General features: G+C 40.0%; 1 protein-coding gene across 1 annotated transcript in view; it reads right to left on the bottom strand.

Annotated features, from left to right (window-relative positions):
• Nucleotides 1–19,955, bottom strand: part of LOC126426568 (F-box/LRR-repeat protein 14-like) — a 90,299-nt gene that overhangs the window by 14,805 nt on the left and 55,539 nt on the right. The window contains exon 3 of the mRNA XM_050088466.1: nucleotides 14,888–15,532. Coding sequence (XP_049944423.1) covers nucleotides 14,888–15,532 — 645 coding nt within the window. The remainder of the gene's footprint in view (nucleotides 1–14,887; nucleotides 15,533–19,955) is intronic.

Here is a 19,955-nt window from a genome sequence, read left to right as displayed (position 1 = left end):
TGTTGTTGTTGTTGTTGTTGTTGTCTTCACTCCTGAGACTGGTTTGATGCAGCTCTCCATGCTACTCTATTCTGTGCAAGCTTCTTCACCTCCCAGTGCCTACTGCAGCCTACATCCTTCTGAATCTGATTAGTGTATTCATCTCTTGGTCTCCCTCAACGATTTTTACCCTCCACCCTGCCCTCAAATAGTAAATTGGTGATCCCTCGATGCCTCAGAATGTGTCCTACCCACCGATCCCTTCTTCTAGTCAAGTTGTACCACAAACTCCTCTTCTCCCCAGTTCTATTCAATACCTCCTCATTAGTTATGTGATCTACCCATCTAATCTTCAGCATTCTTCTGTAGCACCACATTTCGAAAGCTTCTATTCTCTTCTTGTCCAAACTATTTATCGTCCATGTTTCACTTCCGTACATGGCTACACTCCATACAAATACTTTCAGAAACGACTTCCTGACACTTAAATCTATACTCGATGTTAACAAATTTCTCTTCTTCAGAAACACTTTCCTTGCTATTGCCAGTCTACATTTTATATCCTCCCTACTTCGACCATCAACAGTTATTTTGAAACTTCCTGGCAGATTAAAACTGTGTGCCCGACCGAGACTCGAACTCGGGACCTTTGCCTTTCGCGGGCAAGTGCTGTACCAACTGAGCTACTGAAGCACGACTCATGTCCGGTACACACAGCTTTACTTCTGCCAGTATCTCGTCTTCTACCTTCCAAATTTACAGAAGCTCTCCTGCGAACCTTGCAGAACTAGCACTCCTGAAATAAAGGATATTGCGGAGACATGGCTTAGCCACAGCCTGGGGGATGTTTCCAGAATGAAATTTTCACTCTGCAGTGGAGTGTGCGCTGATATGAAACTTTCAATATCCTTTCTTTCAGGAGTGCTAGTTCTGCAAGGTTCGCAGGAGAGCTTCTGTAAAGTTTGGAAGGTAGGAGACGAGATACTGGCAGAAGTAAAGCTGTGAGTACCGGACGTGAGTCGTGCTTTGGTATTTCAGTTGGTAGAGCACTTGCCCGCGAAAGGCAAAGGTCCCGAGTTCGAGTCTCAGCCGGGCACACAGTTTTAATCTGCCAGGAAGTTTCATATCAGCACACACTCCGCTGCAGAGTGAAAATTTCATTCTGGAAACAGTTATTTTGCTCCCCAAATAGCAAAACTCCTTTACTACTTTAAGTGTCTCATTTCCCAATCTAATTCCCTCAGCATCACCCGACTTAATTCGACTACATTCCATTATCCTCGTTTTGCTTTTGTTGATGTTCATCTTATACCCTCCTTTCAAGACACCGTCCATTCCGTTCAACTGCTCTCCCAAGTCCTTTGCTGTCTCTGACAGAATTACAAAGTCATCGGCGAACCTCAAAGTTTTTATTTCTTCTCCGTGGATTTTAATACCTACTCCGAATTTTTCTTTTGTTTCCTTTACTGCTTGCTCAATATACAGATTGAATAACATCGGGGAGAGACTACGACCCTGTCTCACTCCCTTCCCAACCACTGCTTCCCTTTCATGTCCCTCGACTCTTATAACTGCCATCTGGTTTCTGTACAAATTGTAATTAGCCATTCGCTCCCTGTATTTTACCCCTGCCACCTTCAGAATTTGAAAGAGTATTCCAGTCAACATTGTCAAAAGCTTTCTCCACGTCTACAAATGCTAGAAACGTAGGTTTGCCTTTACTTAGTCTAGCTTCTAAGATAAGTCGTAGGGTCAGTATTGCCTCACGTGTTCCAACATTTCTACAGAATCCAAACTGATCTTCCCCAAGGTCGGCTCCTACCAGTTTTTCCATTCGTCTGTAAAGAATTTGCATTAGTATTTTGCAGCCGTGACTTATTAAACTGATAGTTCAGTAATTTTGACATCTGTCAACGCCTGCTTTCTTTGGGATTGGAATTGTTATTTTCTTCTTGAAGTCTGAAGGTATTTCGCCTGTCTCATACATTTTGCTCACCAGATGGTAGAGTTTTGTTAGGACTGGCTCTCCCAAGTCCGCCTGTAGTTCTAATGGAATGTTGTCTACTCTGGGGGCCTTGTTTCGACTCAGGTCTTTCAGTGCTCTGCCAAACTCTTCACGCAGTATCGATCTCCCATTTCATCTTCATCTACATTATCTTCCCTTTCTATAACATTGCCCTCAAGTACATCGCCCTTGTATAAACCCCCTATATACTCCTTCCACCTTCCTGCTTTCCCTGCTTTGCTTAAAACTGGGTTTCCATCTCAGCTCTTGATATTCATGCAAGTGGTTCTCTTTTCTCCAAAGGTCTCTTTAATTTTCCTGTAGGCAGTATGTATCTTACCCCTAGTGAGATAAATCTCTATATCCTTACATTTGTCCTCTAGCCAGCCCTGCTTAGCCATTTTGCACTTCCTGTCGATCTCATTTTTGAGACGTTTGTATTCCTTTTTGCCTGCTTCATTTACTGCATTTTTGTATTTTCTCCTTTCATCAATTAAATTCAATATTTCGTCTGTTACCCAAGGGTTTCTACTAGCCCTCGTCTTTTTACCTACTTGATCCTCTGCTGCCTTCACTACTTCATCCCTCAAAGCTACCCATTCTTCTTCTACTGTATTTCCTTCCCCCATTCCTGTCAATTGTTCCTTCATGTTCTCCCTGAAACCCTGTGCAACCTCTGGTTTAGTCAGTTTATTCAGGTCCCATCTCCTTAAATTCCCACATTTTTGCAGTTTCTTCAATTTTAATCTACATGGAATGGTTAGTGTCTTGAAAAGATATTATAAGATGAACAGCAAGAAAAGTAAATGAGGGTGTGGAATGTATGGTCACTTTGAATCAGGTCATGCAGTGAGAAAATGAGACACTAAAACTAGTAGATGAGTTAAGACATTTTGGGCAGCAAAATAACTAATGCTAGCTGAAGTAGAGAGGATATAAAATGCAAACTGGCAATAGTAAGAAAAGTGTTCCTGAAAAAGATGAAGTTCTGAATGCTGAATATATGTTTAAGAATTAGGAAGTAATTTTTCTGAAGGCATTTGTCTGGAGTGTAGCTTTGTACGGAAGGAAAATGTTGACGATATGCAATTCACACAAGGAGAGAACAGAAGCCTTCAAAGTGCAGTGCTACACAAGACTGCTGAAGGTTACATGGGCAGAGGGCATAGCTAGTGAGGATGTATTAAACTGAATCAGTGAGAAAATAAATTTATGGCACAATTTGACTAAAAGAAGAGATCAGTTGACACAAAACATCTTGAGGCATCATCAGCTTGTTAATGGTGGGGGGATAAAAGCTGTAAAGGGAGACCTTGGCTGGACTACAGGAGGTAGGTACAAATGGGGTTATGTTGCAACGGTTCATTCAGCGATGAAGAGGCTGGCAGAAGATAGACTACCATGGAGAGTTTCATCAAAGCAGTCTTCAGACTGAAGACTGCAGCAACAACATCATTTTTGTTTCAATACAAACCACATGTTTTTGCACTAGAAAAGGTTTTTGATTGTTTTGGAGACCCTCCAGATAAAGGTTAAAGGAATGAACTCTTGATAAAGAAAAAGCATCCAAATGAAGAAAGCTCACAATAACTGTGTCCATTCTGCCAGAATGATGTTCATGTGAAATCTGTTGCTCTCTTACAATCTTGAAAGGCTTCAGATGCCGACAGTGTTGCTGACAAACAGATGGAAACTGCAGAAAGGGTCAAATCAATTTTGCCAAGCCTTCTCAGAGGTTTGATAGATGATACATTTCTATAGCAAAATTGAAAAGCTTACATCTGAAACACATTTGTACCAGCTTGGACAATATTTGATACTGAAGACAGCTCATTTGTAGACCCATATCTACTGGGACAATTTTGCTTCTTTCACACTAGTCAGTTTATACTATTAGATGTGATTAATGCACAGATTTACATGTAAATGTGTGATGCAGCCACGTTTGCACGATTTTGCCATTTGGGGAGTAAATGCATATTCTGACAATTTTGGCGACACACCTGCATGAAGTTAGACAGTTATATTGCATACTGTATCATTTATCTGGCCTCAGAACATATACTGCAATAACTTGCACGACAGCAAGATTATTAACATTTTTGCTATATGAATTATGCTGAAAGTGCGAAACATCAGTAACTCTACAAATTTTTGTTGCAGTCTGTTAACTCGTAATGAGCTTGAGCGCCCCAAGTTCAGCTGGGTGGATGTCAATGGAAAACAGTACATTTTGTGTTAAAAAATGTAAATGAAAGTAGGGTCATACTGTAATTAGATTAGATTAGATTAGATTTACTTTCATTCCAATTGATCCGTAGTGAGGAGGTCCTCCAGGATGTGGAACATGTCAGAAAAACAACAATACATGACAAATATTTAAACTAAAACAAATAAGCTAGTGTACCATTCCACAGGTCCCAAGTGGAATGATCGTCATTTTTTAATGAACACTAAGAGTCATTTTACAAATACTATTGCACTGAATTTAAAATAAAAAAGTTTTATATTTATTTATAAGGTAAGAAACATGTAATACAACTACTGTAATACTTATTTACAATGAACACATTACTGCACTGAAATGGTGCAGAAGTTAGATTATACTTACACACACACACACACACACACACACACACGCACACACACACACACACAAATTTTCAGTGAACACATTACTGCACTGAAATTGTGCAGAAGTTATGTTGTACTTATATACAAATCAGTTGGTTTTCCTCAGAAATTCATCAATGGAGTAGAAGGAGTTGGCCACCAATAAATCCTTTAGGCTTCTCTTAAACTGAATTTCATTGGTTGTTAAGCTTTTTATGGCTGCTGGCAAGTTATTGAAAATGTGTGTTCCTGAATAATGCACACCTTTTTGTACAAGACTAAGTGACTTTAAATCCTTGTGAAGATTATTCTTATTTCTAGTATTGATTCCATGAATTGAGCTGTTGGTTTGAAAAAGTGATATATTTTTAATGACAAATTTCATTAAGGAATAAATATATTGGGAAGCTGTAGTTAGTATCCCTAGTTCCCTAAACAGGCTTCTGCAGGATGTTCTTGAGTTCACACCACATATAATTCTTACTGCACGTTTTTGTGCCCGGAAAACTTTAGCTTGGCTTGATGAATTACCCCAGAAAATAATCCCATATGACATTATGGAATGAAAGTAAGCATAGTATGCCAGCTTTTTCATTTTTATATCCCCTATGTCTGACAAAATTCGCATTGCAAACAGAGATTTGTTAAGACGCTTCAGCAGTTCTGTGGTGTGCTCCTCCCAGTTGAATTTATTATCAAGCTGTAATCCCAAGAATTTAACACCGTCCACTTCTTCTATCTTCTTGTCATCATATGTTAGACATATACTCTTGGGACACCCCTTACAAGTTCTGAACTGCATGTAGTGTGTTTTTTCAAAGTTTAGTGACAAAGAATTGGCTAGGAACCAGTGATTAATGTCTACAAATATTTTATTGGCTGATCTTTCTAAGACTACACTTGATTTGCTATTTATTGCAATGTTTGTATCATCAGCAAACAAAACAAACTTGGCATCTGGTAATGTTACTGATGAAAGGTCATTGATATACACAAGAAAAAGTAAGGGCCCCAAAATGGAACCTTGTGGTGTCTCATATATTGTTACGGTAAGGAACATAATTATTTTATCCTAATGCACTAAAGCATATTACATGTTTAGCCCACATGATACACTGTTTAGCTGACACAGTGACTCTAACACATGACAATGTGAATAAGCTGATATCCTCGACAAACAAGGTAAACAGACACACAAAAACACAGGTTTGATAAGTCAGACAGCATTAATTAAAGTCACACGCTAACTTTTTTCCTACTGAAGGTATCCTTGAAAGCACCTGCGCCACCGCATCCTATTTTAACCAGATCGAGTACCTGGATGAATCCCACCATCTTTTACTATGATAATTTTGATGAAGATAAGTTGGTAAGAAACCGTAAATTCCCACAAATTTATTGTAGTTAACACCTGTTTGCTTCATTCTACTGAAAAACATTAAGTTAATGTCTGCTAATTGTTTTTTCCACTTTTGGCTCATAGACACTTTCAACGTTACTAATGCAGTTTGTGGAAGTGGCATTCAAGAAAACACGTTTGAAGAATGACCCAACTTACATCAAATCAGATTTTGTGCATTTGTCAGCAGCAATACGTTGGAAGCCACAGGTAATTGGTGGAATCCCGACATGTATCGAAGAGGTTGAAAAATCTTTGCAATCATTCCGTGGAAAAGTGAGTGTTGCAGCAAAACATAAAAAATAAAAGTTATTACATCAAATCCTGATTCTGAATTTTTGAAGTTAACAAAAAAATATAAGCGCTCCTAAAATAGTGTAAAACATCTTGGATTTATTTTATGAGCATAACATGGAGTCATAGGAGCAATGACATACACAACATAAAAAATAGTCCATAAAATACTTGAAAATGGCCTAAAGCTGAAAGTGTACAATTGTATCTGAAATAAAAAGAACCGCAGCTGAGGGCATGAAATTTTTCAAAAAATTCATCACAGGTGCAGACCCTATCACAGTGAAAATGATATGACTTGTCCAAAATTTCGTCATTTCAATACACATCTGTCAGTTCTTGTGATATAGAAAGGTCATTTTCCATGTACAAAAATGTTCTGTCTGAGAAATGCAAGAGACTACGTGGCAAAAATTTGGAGAAATGGCTGTTGTATCCTATTTTTGAAGAAATTAAAAACAAATAAAGAAAGTTATTTTGATACCAAATATTTTTATTGTTTTGCTGCTACAATGTGCATGCTTAAATATGAAATACTGCTTGAATGCAAGCACATTTTAAGACTTGACCATCTGTGAGAATACAGGTTCTAGTTATGATATATCATGGATACTGTACTTAGTGTCAGTAATGACGTTCTTTTATTTTTCCTTATTCTATCATAAGAGCATTTTGCAATGCCATAAATAGTTTCAACCAGCAAGTGATCATGTTTAGACTAAAGACACTGTGAAGGAACATTAGTGTTCACTCACAAAATTTTTATTTTACGTCTTCTTTTTCATACTAATAAGCTATGGTTTTCTCTTCCTGCCTGCAAGACCATATTTGATTCATATTTTATAATTTTGTATTTCATGACAATACATAGTTAATGCCGGACCAACGATGTGGTGGTGCCTCATGTGGGCAGCAATGACAACTGGAAGAGTATGATGGATTGACAGAATGGAGCCATTGGCCGACAGATGGCACTAGTGGACTAGTAGCGTCAGGCAGTGATACCAACAGACATTAAAAGGCATAAACTGTGTTAAAAAGAATAATCTCTCTTTGGCGAGATAGAAAAGACAATACTTTATACATGAAAAAAAAAAATGTAACTTGAGATGCTCGGCCATTTCGTCAATGTAAAAAGTGTAATTTAGTGTTAAATATGAAAGATATAAATGTATTGTTTTGACTCTGGCATTCTCCATACTGAAAAAGGAATGGTATGTCAACTGTACTGAAATTTGTGACTATTGCACCTTGTCTAAAAAAATATAAAAATTTATTCAACACTGCTGTTTTCTATTAAATAGAAAATAATCCAGGTAGTTACTGTTGGCATATTATCAGAGTCTGCAAACTGAAAGACCCGAGTTGAAACAAGGCCCCCAGAGTAGACAACATTCCATTAGAACTACTGACAGCCTTGGGAAAGCCAGTCCTGACAAAACTCTACCATCTGGTGAGCAACATGTATGAGACAGGCGAAATACCCTCAGACTTCAAGAAGAATATAATAATTCCAATCCCAAAGAAAGCAGAAGTTGACAGATATGAAAATTACCGAACTATCAGTTTAATAAGTTACAACTGCAAAATACTAACGCGAATTCTTTACAGACAAATGGAAAAACTGGTAGAAGCCAACCTCGGGGAAGATCAGTTTGGATTCTGCAGAAATGTTGGAACACGTGAGGCAATACTGACCCTACGACTTATCTTAGAAGAAAGATTAAGGAAAGGTAAACCTACGTTTCTAGCATTTGTAGACTTAGAGAAAGCTTTTGACAATGTCGATTGGAATACTCTCTATCAAATTCTGAAGGCGGTAGGGGTAAAATACAGGGAGCAAAGGGCTATTTACAATTTGTACAGAAAGCAGATGGCAGTTATAAGAGTCGAGGGGCATGAAAGGCAAGCAGTGGTTGGGAAAGGAGTGAGACAGGGTCGTAGACTCTCCCCGATATTATTCAATTTGTATATTGAGCAAGCAATAAAGGAAACAAAAGAAAAGCTCGGAGTAGGTATTAAAATCCATGGAGAAAAATAAAAACTTAGAGGTTTGCCGATGACATTGTAATTCTGTCAGAGACAGCAAAGGGCTTGGAAGAGCAGTTGAATGGAATGGACAGTGTCTTGAAAGGATGATATAAGATGAACATCAACAAAAGCAAAACAAGGATAATGGAATGTAGTCGAATTAAGTCGGGTGATGCTGAGTGTATTAGATTAAGAAATGATACATTTAAAGTAGTAAAGGAGTTTTGCTATTTGGGGAGCAAAATAACTGACGATGGTCGAAATAGAGGGGATATAAAATGTAGACTGGCAATGGCAAGGAAAGCGTTTCTGAAGAAGAGAAATTTGTTAACATCGAGTATAGATTTAAGTGTCAGGAAGTCGTTTCTGAAAGTATTTGTATGGAGTGTAGCGACGTATGGAAGTGAAACGTGGACGATAAATAGTTTAGACAGGAAGAGAATAGAAGCTTTCGAAATGTGGTGCTACAGAAGAATTCTCAAGAATAGATGGGTAGATCATATAACTAATGAGGAGGTATTGAATAGAATTGGGGAGGAGAGGAGTTTGTGCCACAACTTGACTAGAAGAAGGGATTGGTTGGTAGGACATCTTCTGAGACATGGAGGGATCAGCACTTTAGTATTGGAGGGAAGCGTGGAGGGTAAAAAATCGTAGAGGGAGACCAAGAGATGAATACAGTAAGCAGATTCAGAAGGATGTAGGCTGCAGTAGGTACTGGGAGATTAAGACGCTTGCACAGGATAGGGTAGCATGGAGAACTGCATCAAACCAGTCTCAGGACTGAAGACCACAACAACAATAACAACAACAACACTTACATGATGCTCTCACTTTAATTAATATTTTTGTCTCTGCTAGTGAACACCTATAGATGACAAGTTCAACAATTTCATTTTGGAACTGTTATTTGCAAGGCTTCATAAAGGATCTCGCAGCACGTGCTGCAAGCAGTGTGCATTGTATTATCAAAAATACAGTGCAGTACAACACGAGAGTATTATTGACGATATAAGGAAAACAGCTTGTGGGTTTTTGCCATTGGAGACACACTGTTCACCCAAAACAATGTACCAGTGTGGTGTTACAGCTCAGATCTCAAAACTGCTGGAAGGTGTATGCCACAGCTGGGGTTGACAATGGTGTGGCAGACTGGACGTTGTCAACAACACATACAGTAGAATAGAAGAATATTGTTGATAACATAACAAAAAACTGTTGGCAGCTTGCGTCTTTAGTCTGGCGACAGCCATTAGCTGGTCAACAACAGTTATGGCACAGTGAAATGTTCATGTAATTGAGTTGCAATAACTGTAAAAATACAGAACTATTCGTAAGTATGTCTGGAATACATGGAGGAGGTTTGGAGACAGTGAAAGGTTTCGGATAGATTATATAATGGAAAGGAGGATATTTAGGAACCAGGTTTTAAATTGTAAGACATTTCCAGGAGCAGATGTCAACTCTGTCCACAATCTATTGGTTATGAACTGTAGATTAAAACTGAAGAAACTGCAAAAAGGTGGGAATTTAAGGTGATGGGGCCTGGATAAACTGACTAAACCAGAGGTTGTACAGAGTTTCAGGGAGAGCGTAAGGGAACAATTGCCACGAATAGGGGAAAGAAATACAGTAGTGAAGAATGGGTAGCTTTGAGAGATGAAATAGTGAAGGCAGCAGAGGATCAAGTAGGCAAAAAGACGAGGGCTAGTAGAAGTCCTTGGGTAACAGAAGAAATATTGAATTTGATTGATGAAAGGAGAAAATATAAAAATGCAGTAAATGCAGCAGGCAAAAAGGAATACAAACGTCTCAAAAATGAGATCGACAGGAAGTGCAAATTGGCTAAGAAGGGATGGCTATAGGACAAATGTAAGGATGTAGAAGCTTATCTCAATAGGGGTAAGATAGATACTGCCTACAGGAAAATTAAGAGGCCTTTGGAGAAAAGAGAACCGCTTGTATGAATATCAAGAGCTCAGATGGAAACCCAGTTCTAAGCAAAGAAGGGAAAGCAGACAGGTGGAAGGAGTATATAGAGGGTCTATACAAGGGCGGTGTTATTAAGGACTATATTATGGAAATGGAAGAGGATGTAGATGAAAATGAAATGGGAGATACCATACTGCGTGAAGAGTTTGACAGAGCACTGAAAGACCTGAGTCGAAACAAGGCCCCAGAAGTAGACAACATTCCATTAGAACTACTGATAGCCTTGGGAGAGCCAGTCCTGACAAAACTCTACCATCTGGTGAGCAAGATGTATGAAACAGGTGAAATACCCTCAGACTTCAAGAAGAATATAATAATTCCAATCCCAAAGAAAGCAGGTGTTGACAGATGTGAAAATTACCAAACAATCAGTTTAATAAGCCACAGCTGCAAAGTACTAACACAAATTCTTTACAGACAAATGGAAAAACTGGTAGAAGCCGACTTCGGGGAAGATCAGTTTGGAATCCGTAGAAATGTTGGCACACGTGAGGCAATACTGATCCTATGACTTATCTTAGAAGATAGATTAAGGAAAGGCAAACCTACACTTCTAGCATTTGTAGACTTGGAGAAAGCTTTTGACAATGTTGACTGGAATACTCTCTTTCAAATTCTCAAGGTGGCAGGGGTAAAATGCAGGGAGCGAGAAGAAATAAAAACTTTAGAGTTTCGCCGATGACATTGTAATTCTCTCAGAGACAGCAAAGGACCTGGAAGAGCAATTGAACAGAATGGACAATGTCTTGAAAGGAGGGTATAAGATGAACATTAACAAAAGCAAAACGAGGATAATGGAATTTGGTCGAATTAAATCGGGCGATGCTGGGGGAATTACATTAGGAAATGAGACACTTAAAGTAGTAAAGGAGTTTTGATGTTTGGGGAGCAAAATAACTGACGATGGTCGAAGTAGAGAGGATTAAAATGTAAACTGGCAATGGCAAGGAAAGCGTTTCTGAAGAAGAGAAATTTGTTAACATTGAGTATAGATTTAAGTGTCAGGAAGTCGTTTCTGAAAGTAGTTGTTGTTGTGGTGTTCAGTCCTGAGACTGGTTTGATGCAGCTCTCCATGCTACTCTATCCTGTGCAAGCTTTTTCATCTCCCAGTACCTACTGCAACCTACATCCTTCTGAATCTGCTTAGTGTATTCATCTCTTGGTCTCCCTCTACGATTTTTACCCTCCATGCTGCCCTCCAATACTAAATTGGTGATCCCTTGATGCCTCAGAACATGTCCTACCAACCGATCCCTTCTTCTGGTCAAGTTGTGCCACAAACTTCTCTTGTCCCCAATCCTATTCAATACTTCCTCATTAGTTATGTGATTTACCCATGTAATCTTCAGCATTCTTCTGTAGCACCACATTTCGAAAGCTTCTATTCTCTTCTTGTCCAAACTATTTATCGTCCACGTTTCACTTCCATACATGGCTACACTCCATACAAATACTTTCAGAAATGACTTCCTGACACTTAAATCTATACTCAATGTTAACAAATTTCTCTTCTTCAGAAATGCTTTCCTTGCCATTGCCAGTCTACATTTTATATCATTTCTGAAAGTATTTGTATGGAATGTGGCCATGTATGAAAGTGAAACGTGGACGATAAATAGTTTGGACAAGAAGAGAACAGAAGCTTTCAAAATGTGGTGCTACAGAAGAATGCTGAAGATTAAATGACTAGATAACACAACCAATGAGAAGGTATTGAATAGAATTGGGGAGAAGAGAAATTTGTGGCACAACTTGACTAGAAGAAGGGATCAGTTGGCAGGACATGTTCTAAGGCATCAAAGGATCACCAATTTATTATTGGAGCGCAGCGTGGAGGGTAAAAATCGTAGAGGGAGACCAAGAGATGAATACACTAAGCAGATTCAGAAGGATGTAGGTACTGGGAGATGAAGAAGCTTGCACTGGATAGAGTAGCATGGAGAGCTGCATCAAACCAGTCTCAGGACTGAAGACCACAACAACACATCTCTGGGATTTGTGAAGACAGCTGCACAAAAACTACTGTGTGTCACGCACATGAAAATGAACAAATCTGTAAAGAGGAGATGCACCCCATTAGTTCCATCAGCTACCACAACACAGTATTACAAGCATTACCAACAACAAATGAAGATGCCATTGTAATGGATACAAATGATGTAGAGTAAGCAGTATTTCACAGTTCACTGCTCAGTATAGATGACATTTTCAGAGGAACAACAAGTTTTGTTGTTGAACATTATTTTTCCAGTCACTGACATGCACGTGTCATAAACACGTTTTCTGGTAAATACCCATATGCCACAGTGACCGACAATTCAACAGTAACAAAATTAATCATCTATTTCTGTGACTGCAGATCAGTTACATACGAGGAGAGAACCGGAAGGCTAGCCACTCTGAAAGATGCTAAATAGGCTGAGATGGAGGATGCATTCACATTCAAAATGTTGAAGACAGTATCTGCCCAGTCTCAGATATTGATGCTCAAAAAGAAGTTAAAACTTCATGAATGTTCATGGTGTACATGAATTGATGGCGCATGGTTGTTGTGTATCAATACATCACTAAACAGTTCACTTTGTTTCTTGAGGCAGATGAACAGGATTGTCAGTTACTGCACAGCAGTGGCAGCTGTCACTTTTCTAATGAAACAACCCATTTGTTACGTGAAAATTTTGGTGATCGAATAATCTCCAACGGATTACGGACCCCACGTTCTCCTGATTTAACACTTCAAAGCTTCTTCCCGTGGAGGCTACCTTAAAGGATGGGTCTATACCAGTGGTTCCCAAGAGGTGGTCCACGGTCCCCCAGGGGTCCGTCAGCTATGCCAGCGGGATCCGCAAGATGCTATTAGAATAAAAATTATTAAATATATTTCATATGATAACAGATTTTTTGTTATGGCTGCTTTCTGCACGAGCAGAGCTTTAGCGAATGCTAACTTCTGCGTCTAGCATCTTCCTAGAGCCAACTGACACTAACACACTCTAGTGCAAAACTAGAATTTAATAGAGGCAAATAGTTCTGCTGTATGCCGTTAGACAGCGTGCGCTGCCTTTTTGCAGCTGACAACTGACAGTCACTTTACACAGAAACTCGCATTTCAGATGACAATTGGCCATTGTTAATTTATTGCCAGTGCTTTTCTGTGTTGTTTACATATTCAATATTCTGTATTAAAACAGTTGTGTTTGTAAAGTGTTGTTTTTCGTGGAAGCTACAGTTTGCGTAATTAAAAATGGACCGTTGGTTAAAAAGTGGCTCGTAAAAACGAGAAAGGCCCACAGAAATAAAGGACTCAAAGGTCAGACTGAACTCATCTCATTAAGAACTGAAAATTAAAACTAACTGTGTACTGATGGAGTACTCTGTTGTAACTGCATTTTTTCAAATAAATAATACCTCGTATGAAATTAGTGTTTTCTTATTTTTCACACGTCTACTTAATGCAATCTCAAGTGTAGTACACTTGAAACACCAATACACTCAGTTTTAATTTTTTTCCTGTCATTTTCAGTTCATACTCAATTTTCATTTTTTTAAGGGGTTTGTTATACTAAACACCCAGATTTGAAGACAAAGATTTTGAGCAATAATCAAAACTTTAACAATAACAATGATGGCTAAATTGAAAAAGTTTTAAGTTCAATATTTTTTCAATAACAAATATGTCAATGTTTTTTTTCTAAGTACAAAAAATAGAAAACGTATAAAAAGACTCTTAATTTGGCTTTTTTAGGTACTTGATACTGTGATATGACAAGGTACCAATTGTGCCCGATGAGGGGGTCCTTGAGAAAATTTTGTTGGGAATCCCTGGTCTATACAGAGAGCTGCACATATTGGCAGAATTGAAAAAGCAACATGGCAATGAAGATTAACAACATCAGTAATAATGTGCTGCGCAAAAACGCTTCAAGCACAGGAAAGTGGGTTTGTGCATGTGATACTGAACAGGGCAACAAATTTCGAGTGCATGTAATAAAAATTTGAGTGAAGTTCTGAAATAATATACATAAATTACTTTATTTCTTTTTATGTGGACAACTTTTCAATCACCCAGTACAAGGCATACAGAAAAATGACGTTGGCAGCTAAAGCTTCTTTCCAAGTTTCAATTCATAATGGACACTGTGGAGAGCACACCACTAGGGAGCAGCTGTGTCGGAACATGTACACGAATCATCTGCTCTGTACGGTCACACCAAATAACTTTGCACCTGCAGACAGGCAACTCAATGAACACCTTTCCAAAGTGGGCTGCTGCCGTTGCAACTCCCAGGGTAGCAGTAGGTGACATTTGCCATGTCACAAAATGGTTCCATCTTGAACACCTGTAATGTGCGGTAAAAACTTGGAGGCATAATGTATCTAATGATATATGTCTGTTTTCTGTACGTCTCGTACTTTGGACGCAGCCATCATCTGAAATCTGGGGGTACTTACAAATAACCCTGTATGTGAACACACTTGGTAAATCACTTAATGTCCACACACACTTTGTGATTTTTCCAAAATTTAGACAAACTCTCTTCAAAGGGACAGAAACAAGGTGTGCAAAGAGGTACCTGCAAAGATTCAGAGACCGGAGCTGCCCGAGGAACCCGAGGGTGCCGAAGGTATCCCCGTCGAAGCTGTCACAGTCCGCGAGATTGAGAGTGCGGAGGCGCACCCAGGGACGGAGGAAGGAGAGGTCACGGAGGCGCCGATTGCCCGCGAGGTTCGCTTCCTCCAGCGAGGCGAGCCGGCACGCTGCCCCGGCCAGGCGCTCCCCCTCCAGGGCGCAGCCGTCCAGCACCAGCCTACGCAGGGCGGGTCCCGCGGCGAGGCCGTCCAGTCGCACGCCGTGACAGCGGGACAGCTCGAGCTCCTCGAGGCCGGCCGGGAGGAAGTCGACGGCGGGCAGTGTCGCGACGGAGCTGACGCGCAGGCGGCGGAGGTCGCCGAGGTCGGCCAGCCCCGCGAGGCCGCGTGCGCCCAGCCTCTCCGTCCACTGCAGGTGCAGTCGCTCCAGGTGCGGGCAGCCGCAGCACGCCGCCAGCAGGGGACCGTCCATCTCGACGCCCCGACTGCTCGCGCCCTCCACCGTCAGCGAGCGCAGCTCCGCCAGCAGTCCGGAACCCAGCAGCCGCGCCAAGGCGTCCGACAGTTCCGCGGATGGCCAGTCTGTCACGCCGTTGTCGACAGTCAGGGACCTCAGCTGGGGCGTACACCTTCCGGACGTTAAAGGTGAACCGTTACAGCCCAGCTTTGATACTACAAGGATACACTTGAAACTTCCTGGCAGATTAAAACTGTGTTCCTGACCGAGAATCGAACTCGGGACCTTTGCCTTTCGCGGGCAAGTGCTCTACCATCTGAGCTACCGAAGCACGACTCACGCCCGGTACTCACAGCTTTACTTCTGCCAGTATCTCGTCTCCTACCTTCCAAACTTTACAGAAGCTCTCCTGCGAACCTTGCAGAACTAGCACTCCTGAAAGAAAGGATATAGCGGAGACATGGCTTAGCCACAGCCTGGGGGATGTTTCCAGAATGAGATTTTCACTCTGCAGCGGAGTGTGCGCTGATATGAAACTTCCTGGCAGATTAATTCTTCTTTCAGGAGTGCTAGTTCTGCAAGGTTCGCAGGAGAGCTTCTGTAAAGTTTGGAAGGTAGGAGACAAGATACTGGCAGAAGTAAAGCTGTGAGTACCGGGCATGAGTCGTGCTTCGATAGCTCAGATGGTAGAGCACTTGCCCGTGAAAGGCAAAGGTCCCGAGTTCGAGTCTCGGTCTGGCACACAGTTTTAATCTGCCAGGATGTTTCATATCAGCGCACACTCCACTGCAGAGTGAAAATCTTATTCTGGAAGGATACACTTATTTTTGCAACATGTCAAGTAACTAGCTCAGATTCGTGTAGAAGTATGTGAGATTAGATTAGATCCTGTTTACACTCTATGCACCCAAAAATGAAGGAATTCTTGTGGTTGTGGAACACGTCAGAAAGTATATCACAAAAAACAAAGGACATCTGAATATAACAGTCACTTCCCTGATCACCTCTCAGAAGATTGTCAAGATACATGAATACGTTACAATACACTGGAACCACTAACATTTATAGAATTAATACACTGTCAGTATGAAATCTAGTTATGCACTATTAATAAATTTATCATACACAAATTAGCTAATGTTGATTGTTGTGACCAAGCGCTGACAAAACTGAAATCTAGAAGACATTTTTACTTAAGGTGCCCTAACAATCCCTGCTTTCATTTATAGAGTAGCAGGTGTTCTCTACTAAAACGTCTTTCAAACTCCGTTTAAACTGTGTCTTATATGAAGCTAAGTTTTTAATGGTTGTTGGTAGTTTATTGAAAATTTGTGTTTGTGAGTATTGGATCCATTTTTGGAACGAGGTAAGTGATTTTAGGTCATTATACAGATTGTTCTTATTCCTAGTGTTGACACTATGTATTGAGCTATTGGTTGGAAACAGGCACATAATATTTGCAACTAATTTCATCAAGGAACAAACATACTGAGGAGCAGTGGTTAGAATACCCAGTTCTTTGAATTTGTTGAATTTACACCACTAACAAGACTTATACGTTTTTGCACTTGAAAAACTTTTGCTTGGTTTGACGAGTTACCCCAAAATATAATCTCATATGACATAATAGAATGAAGGTAAGGAAATGTTTGGTAAAGCACTCACTACACTGTATCAAGTATTACACTATAATATATTTCCCATTGTGTTTATTTCTTTCACATTTATCACCTGTTATCCAACACTAACTGAAATTTGTAGGACGTGATATCATCAGGTAATAGACAGATGGTGATCTGCATTACTTACTACAAATTTTAATTGTTCAATCACAATATATTGTCATAATAACTAAATGATAATGGGTTTCGATTGACTAGCGACCATCTGTAATTGTTACCAAAGTACAGTACTAACCACAGCTAATCCGTCACTAAGTGTAACTTGCCAATATGCATAGGCTGGTCAAATCCTGACTCTTAGCATAAAAAACAATCAAGAGACTAATCGCTGTGTGTGCTTGCCCATGACAACCACAATTTAGTAATTATAACTGACAGGTGGTGCACAAAGGCACACAGTTCAAATTTTGAAACACTACAGGAAAGTTCCATCATGATGATACTACGAGTGCAGTTCAATAAGTAATGCAACACATCTTTTTTCTGAAAGAGGGGTTGTTTTATTCAACATTGAAATACACCAGGTTATTCCCCAATCTTTTAGCTACACAACACTATTTTTCAACGTAATCTCCATTCAATGCTACGGCCTTACGCCACCTTGAAATGAGGGCCAGTATGCCTGCACGGTACCATTCCACTGGTCGATGTCGGAGCCAACGTCGTACTGCATCAATAACTTCTTCATCATCCGCGTAGTGCCTCCCACGGATTGCGTCCTTCATTGGGCCAAACATATGGAAATCCGACGGTGCGAGATCGGGGCTGTAGGGTGCATGAGGAAGAACAGTCCACTGAAGTTTTGTGAGCTCCTCTCGGGTGCGAAGACTTGTGTGAGGTCTTGCGTTGTCATGAAGAAGGAGAAGTTCGTTCAGATTTTTGTGCCTACGAACACGCTGAAGTCGTTTCTTCAATTTCTGAAGAGTAGCACAATACACTTCAGAGTTGATCGTTTGACCACGGGGAAGGACATCGAACAGAATAACCCCTTCAGCGTCCCAGAAGACTGTAACCATGACTTTACCGGCTGAGGGTATGGCTTTAAACTTTTTCTTGGTAGGGGAGTGGGTGTGGCGCCACTCCATTGATTGCTGTTTTGTTTCAGGTTCGAAGTGATGAACCCATGTTTCATCGCCTGTAACAATCTTTGACAAGAAATTGTCACCCTCAGCCACATGACGAGCAAGCAATTCCGCACAGATGGTTCTCCTTTGCTCTTTATGGTGTTCGGTTAGACAATGAGGGACCCAGCGGGAACAAAACCTTTGAATATCCCAACTGGTGAACAATTGTGACAGCACTACCAACAGAGATGTCAAGTTGAGCACTGAGTTGTTTGATGGTGATCCGTCGATCATCTCGAACGAGTGTGTTCGCACGCTCCGCCATTGCAGGAGTCACAGCTGTGCACGGCCAGCCCGCACGCGGGAGATCAGACAGTCTTGCTTGACCTTGTGGCGATGATGACACACGCATTGCCCAACGACTCACCGTGCTTTTGTCCACTGCCAGATCACCGTAGACATTCTGCAAGCGCCTATGAATATCTGAGATGCCCTGGTTTTCCGACAAAAGAAACTCAATCACTGCCCGTTGTTTGCAATGCACATCCGTTACAGACGCCATTTTAACAGCTCCATACAGTGCTGCCACCTGTCGGAAGTCAATGAAACTATACGAGACGAAGCGGGAATGTTTGAAAATATTCCACAAGAAATTTCCGGTTTTTTCAACCAAAATTGGCCGAGAAAAAAAATGTGTTGCATTACTTATTGAACTGCCCTCGTAATAAAATTATATATTTTTGTTCTTGTCTCCATATTTTTTAAGTGTTATCATAATGTTAGTCTTTTTTATATGTGTGTTTCGAGATCGTAGCTTTGTGCCTTCCTGTACTGCCTATCAGTTATAAATAGTAAACTGCGGTGGTTGCGAGCAACTGTGTGTAGCGATTCATCTCCTACTTGTTTTTTTATGCTAACGGTCATGCTTTGACCAGCCTCTGGCCATTGCCAAGTTATGATTAGTGTGGTTAATTGAGACAAGTTATTGAAATTGTAAGTAGGTCCATACTTAATAATCTTTAACATATTTTACATGTTATTTGGTTATAACACTAACTGTGGTTAACTCCATAGTTTGATAGCAATTATAACTTAAGCATGGCATGTTACTATTAACGTTTTAATACTTCTACAAAAATGTATGTTGTGAAAATATTCTTAGGAGGTTTTGACATTAACTAAAAGGCAATTTTTATGTCGCTTTCTTTAGATCTGGGGATGGGTGCTATTTAATTGGTACCATGTTTGAGGAAACTGAATGTGCTCTGTGTATCGAAGTTGGATACATTATTTCATTTCCAGGATTACAAAACTTGATAATCTGGATTTTGTGTATACACACTCCATTGAAATAAAAATTTGCAATCTAGAAAGATGATAATTCAGTCATGTAATCCAGCTTTTGCATGAAAAATGGAAAACTGTCAAATAAAATTTCTAGAAAGAAATCGAGACCAGTTATTAAAATTGTTCATATGTCCATACTTGCACATTTCAAAAGCAATTGTTTAACATTCATACCTTAAGAACTTTTGCGGAAGAAATTGTATTAGAAAACAAATGGTGTCAAACATTTTTCTCATTATTCATAGGATAGCACTTTGTAATGTTCTGCAAAACTATATCCATTTGGTCACAAAACAGCTTCCTGCTTCTTAGGCCATCTTCAGGTGACAACTGAAGGTCACACACACACAGATAAACATGATATTATCTGTATAGAAGGTACAAAAATGACAGAGTGTTTACATAGGTAAACATTACTTTTTGGCATACAGAAATAATTATAGTAACTTAAAAAGGAGGAATGGGTAGGAAGCAAAGTTTTTATGTGGAGGTACATTTAACA

Source organism: Schistocerca serialis, chromosome 11, assembly GCF_023864345.2.
Source record: "Schistocerca serialis cubense isolate TAMUIC-IGC-003099 chromosome 11, iqSchSeri2.2, whole genome shotgun sequence".
Lineage (NCBI taxonomy): Eukaryota > Metazoa > Arthropoda > Insecta > Orthoptera > Acrididae > Schistocerca > Schistocerca serialis.
Note: the sequence above shows the minus strand (reverse complement) of the source record. Positions and strands in the feature narration are given on the sequence as shown.